This window comes from Carcharhinus amblyrhynchos, unplaced genomic scaffold (assembly GCF_965287045.1).
Source record: "Carcharhinus amblyrhynchos unplaced genomic scaffold, sCarAmb.v2.hapA scaffold_534, whole genome shotgun sequence".
In the NCBI taxonomy this organism is placed as follows: domain Eukaryota; kingdom Metazoa; phylum Chordata; class Chondrichthyes; order Carcharhiniformes; family Carcharhinidae; genus Carcharhinus; species Carcharhinus amblyrhynchos.
This window is the reverse complement of record NW_027650274.1, coordinates 4,719-10,000: the sequence shown is the minus strand read 5'-3', so window position 1 is coordinate 10,000 and position 5,282 is coordinate 4,719. Positions and strand designations below refer to the sequence as shown.

Genomic DNA, 5,282 nt, shown 5'->3' with positions numbered 1-5,282 from the left:
TGTAGGTTAGGGTGGATTGGCCGTGCTAAATTGCCCCTTAGTGTCCAAAGATGTGTAGGTTAGGGTGGATTGGCCATGCTAAATTGTCCCTTAGTGTCCAAAGATGTGTAGGTTAGGATGGATTGGCCATGCTAAATTGCCCCTTAGTGTCCAAAGATGTGTAGGTTAGGTGGATTGGCCATGCTAAATTGTCCCTTAGTGTCCAAAGATGTGCAGGTTAGGGTGGATTGGCCATGCTAAATTGTCCCCTTAGTGTCCAAAGATGTGTAGGTTAGGGTGGATTGGCCATGCTAAATTGTCCCTTAGTGTCCAAAGATGTGCAGGTTAGGGTGGATTGGCCATGCTAAATTGTCCCCTTAGTGTCCAAAGATGTGCAGGTTAGGGTGGATTGGCCATGCTAAATTGTCCCCTTAGTGTCCAAAGATGTGTAGGTTAGGGTGGATTGGCCATGCTAAATTGTCCCTTAGTGTCCAAAGATGTGCAGGTTAGGGTGGATTGGCCATGCTAAATTGTCCCTTAGTGTCCAAAGATGTGCAGGTTAGGGTGGATTGGCCATGCTAAATTGTCCCCTTAGTGTCCAAAGATGTGTAGGTTAGGGTGGATTGGCCATGCTAAATTGCCTTTTAGGGAGGCTGGGGGAGATGGGTGGGAGGACTTCCTGAGGGACTGGGGGTGTGGTGTGGGAGGGTGGGGGCTGTGGGGGACATGGGAGGGTGGGTTAGTGGGTGGATCGCATGTCGGAACGGAGGACAAGGCGGAAGCGGGGGGGGGAGGTGGCTTTGTGGCGGTCTGGACGGGGGCCGTTGCCCCGGGGGGGGGGGGGGGGGGTGACATGCCGTACCTCGATCTGCTGCGTCCCAGTTTGTCCTTCCGGGGGTCGCTGGCGTCCTCGTCCTCGGAGAGCTCGTCCTCCAGCTGGGAGTTGAGGCTGTTCTCCTTCTCCTTGTCATCTGCCTTGGGCTCGGTGGAGAGGGAGGAGGAGGAGAGGGCTTGGGCGCCTGCCGTGAAAGCTGCGGGGAACAAGACAGGGACGGCCTGAGCAAGACGGCCAGTCCATCGGGAAGCCCGATCGCGACACCGCCAAACTGTCCAGAGCCGTCCGGACAGAGGCAAGAAAGGCAGAACCTCAAACTTCCCTTTCCCAGAGGCCATGGCCCAGTGGGGTTCTAATAACAACATAAGAAATCGGAGCAGGAGTCGGCCATCTAGCCCTTCGAGCCTGCCCCGCCATTCGATAAGATCATGGCTGATCTGAAGTGGATCAGTTCCACTTTCCCGCCCTCTCCCCTTAATCCCCCTGTCTATCAGAAACCTATCTACCCGTGACTTCAATATATTTAGCGAGGCAGCCTCCACCACTTCAACGGGCAGAGAATTCCAGAGATTCACCACCCTTTGAGTGAAGAAGTTCCTCCTCAACTCTGATCTAAACTGCCCCCTTATCTTGAGGCTGTGCCCTCTCGTCCTGCTGTCCTTTCTAAGTGGGAAGAATCTCTCTACCTCTACCCTATCCATCCCCTTCATTATCTTATACGTCTCTATAAGATCCCCCCTCATCCTTCTAAACTCCGAGTACAGACCCAGTCTATTCAGCCTCTCTTCATAGTCCAACCCCCTCATCTCCGGTATCAGCCTAGTGAACCTCCTCTGCACTCCCTCCAAGGCCAATATATCCTCACGCAAATAATAAAGGGGAGATTAACCCCCCTTCTCTGAGAGCTAATACCTCAGCCTCACAGAGGAATCCCTCGCCTTGTAATCTGTTAAAGTGTGTGTGAGAAATATTACGCTCTGCACAGTAACTTCTGCTTTAATCAAAATAATGATCTCTCTGTAAATTCAACAAGTAACCCTTTGTTTCTCTAACTAGCTGTGAACAGGGTAAACTATTAACAAACCCAATAACACACTGTTCTAATAGAACCCTGTTTAAATAAATACAATTCCCATTTATTAACACTAAAAAGAAATAGAGTTTTTATCGTCGCTCACAAAAAATGACCAGGTTTTATCTTCCGGAATCTTCTGTCTTCTTTGCTATCTTCACTATCACTGGGGGGAATTTTCACAGTAACTTCATTGCAGTGTTAATGTAAGCCTTACTTGTGACTAATAAATAAACTTTAACTCATCAAGATGAGGCTTTCTTTTAAGACATAAATATGGCTCTTACACTGGCAGATAGCAGTTACTGGCTGCCTCTCTGTCTCTCACCGTCTCTCTCTCTCTGTCTCTCAGTCTCTGTCCTTCTCTGTTACTTTCTCTCTCTCTCTTTCTGTGTTTGTGTGTGTGTGTGTGTCTCTCTCTGTCTTTCCTATCTGTGTATGTCTGTCCGACTGTCTCTCTCTCTCCTTTGTGTGTGTGTGTGTGTCACTATCTCTCTCTCTTCCTAACTCTGTGTGTGTGTGTGTGTATCTCTCTCATTCTATTCTCTGTCTATGTGTGTGTGTGTGTGTGTGTGTGTGTGTGTGTTTGTCCGTCTCTCTCTCTCTCGCTCTGTCTCTGTCTATCTGCATGTGTGTCTGTCTCTTTCTCTCACTCTCTCTCTGTCTATCTGTGTGTGTGTGTGTGTGTGTGTCTCTGTTTCTGACTGTCTGTTTCTCTGTGTGTGTGTGTGTGTGTCTGTCCATCTGTATGTGTGTGTGTGTGTGTGTGTCTGTTTCTGTCTCTCTCTCTCTCGCTCTGTGTGTGTGTGCGTGTGTGTGTTTGTGTCTGTTTCTGTCTCTCTCTCTCGCTCTGTGTGTGAGTGCATGTGTGTGTCTGACTGTGTGTGTGTGTGTGTGTGTGTGTGTGTCTCTCTCTCGCCCTCTGTCTGTGTGTCTGTCTGTCTGTCTCTCTCTCTCTGTCTCTGTCTATCTGTGTGTGTGTGTATCTGTCTGTCTGTCTGTCTCTCTCTCTCTCTAAAGCTGTGAGCTGTGTCTTACCTCCCCCTGATGACATACCCCCAATCCCCATGATAGGAAAGATTCTCAGGTATACCGAAACATCAGATTTAAATTTACCAGGCTGTGATTAGTTCAGTGCCGCCAATTGGGCAATTTTTTAAATAAAAAAAGCCTGTTGCCTTAGCAACACCACTGCCCGGCCTCTCAATCGAATGTTTCACTTTGTTCTTTATGGCCTCACATTTCTAACTTTTTAACACAACTTCACAACAGTGATATCGCCAGGCAGTTCACTCAGACACTCATCTTCTGGGGACCCAGGTTCGAATCCCGCCACAGCAGATGGTGGGAACTTAAATTCAATGACTATAGGGGACATTAGTGAACCAGATGGGTTTATTTTTTTAAACGACAATTGACGATAGTTGTCACGGTCGCCGTTACCGATTTTATTAACCGGATTTAAATTCCCGCCTGGAGTGGGATTCGAACCTCTGTAGCGGGCCTCTGCGTTACCAATCCAGTGACGTGACCACCGTCTCCACTGAAGTTAAGGCACTCGGCAAAGCTCTCTTTAGTTTAAAGTTTATTTATTACTGTCACAAGTCGCCTGACCTTAACACCGCAATGAAGTTACTGTGAAAATCCCCCCAGTCGCCGCACTCCTGTTCAGGTTACGCTGAGGGAGAGTTTAGCACGGTTGACGCACCCAAACCAGCACGTCTTTGGGAGGAAACCCACGCAGACACGGGGAGAATGTGCAGACAGACAGTGAGCCGAGCTGGGAATCGAACCCGGGTCCCTGGCGCCGTGAGGCAGCCGTGCTAACTACCAGTGGTTTAGATCTGTCTGCAGGTCCCAGTCTGCAGGTGCAGCAGGTGGTCAGGAAGGCGAATGGGATGCTGGCCTTTATAGCGAGGGGGATAGAATATAAAAGCAGGGAGGTCTTGCTGCGGCTGTATAGGGCACTGGTGAGACCGCAGCTGGAGTACTGTGTGCAGTTTTGGTCGCCGCACTTACGCAAGGATATTTTGGCCTTGGAGGGAGTGCAGAGGAGGTTCACTAGGCTGATACCGGAGATGAGGGAGTTGGACTATGAAGAGAGACTGAATAGACGGGGTCTGTACTCGTTGGAGTTTAGAAGGATGAGGGGGGATCTTATAGAGACGTATAAGATAATGAAGGGGATGGATAGGGTAGAGGTAGAGAGATTCTTCCCACTTAGAAAGGACAGCAGGACTAGAGGGCACAGCCTCAAGATAAGGGGGCAGTTTAGATCAGAGTTGAGGAGGAACTTCTTCACTCAAAGGGTGGTGAATCTCTGGAATTCTCTGCCCGTTGAAGTGGTGGAGGCTACCCCGCTAAATATATTTAAGTCACGGGTAGATAGGTTTCTGATAGACCGGGGAATTAAGGGGAGAAAGCGGGAAAGTGGAACTGATCCACTTCAGATCAGCCATGATCTTATTGAATGGCGGGGCAGGCTCGAAGGGCTAGATGGCCGACTCCTGCTCCTATTTCTTATGTTCTTAGATATCTGCCACATTGCTCTGGGTGGGAGCCATGTCTCTACGGAGAGCCCACACAGCGAGGTTAAGCCTCACAGCTCCAGGGACCTGGGTTCGATTCCCGGCTCGGGGTCACTGTCTGTGTGGAGTCTGCACATTCTCCCCGTGTCTGCGTGGGTTTCCTCCCACACTCGGAAAGACCGTGCTGGTCCAGGGTGTGGATTGGGCCGTGTTAAATTCTCCCTGGGCGTAACCCGGACAGGCTCCGGAGTGTGGCCGCTGGTATATCCGGGGAGGGTGAGCGCGGATTCCTGTACTCACGGGGGGTGTACCTACCTCGGCACACATCCTGGGCCTGGTGGTTCAGGCCCGCAGCAGCAAGAGCTGCAGACACCACACTGGGCAGACCCGAGAGACTGGAATGGACATTGGTGCTGTCGTCCCGGTGAGCTGTAACCTGCAGGGGAAACAAAGCAAACAGAACAGTTAGACGGAAAACGAGAGAGGGAGAGAGAGAGAGTGTGTGCGCGCGCGGCTGGGGTATCAGTAGGTGACACCTCTGTATCTCTCTCTCTCTGCCTCTCTCTCTCACTCTCTCTGTCTATCTGTGTTTCTCTCTTTCCATCTCTCTGTTTCTCATTCTGCCTCTTATCTCTCTCTTTCTCTCTCACTTTCTTTGTCTCTCACTTTTTCTCTCTTTTGCCCTCTCTCTGTGTCTCGCTCTCTGTGTCTCGCTCTCTCCGTCTCTCTTCCCCTCTCTCTCTGTCTCTCACTCTCTTTCTCTCTCTGTCTCTCACTTTCTCTCTCTGTCTCTGTCTCTCTCTGTGTCTCTCTCTCTCTGTCTCTCAGTCTCCCTCTCCCTCTCTCCCTCTCCCTCTCTCTCCCTCTC

The 5,282-nt window shown here is 50.3% G+C and overlaps 1 protein-coding gene across 1 annotated transcript in view; it reads right to left on the bottom strand.

Moving 5' to 3' along the window:
* The window catches only part of LOC145339551 (transcription factor XE1.1-like), a gene marked incomplete at its 5' end in the record, with an annotated part of 10,549 nt that extends 5,699 nt beyond the window's left edge, over positions 1-4,850 (bottom strand). Inside the window, 2 exons of the mRNA XM_080184029.1 lie at positions 842-1,010; positions 4,730-4,850. Coding sequence (XP_080040155.1) covers positions 842-1,010; positions 4,730-4,850 — 290 coding nt within the window. The remainder of the gene's footprint in view (positions 1-841; positions 1,011-4,729) is intronic.
* Between the last annotated feature and the right edge of the window lie 432 nt (positions 4,851-5,282).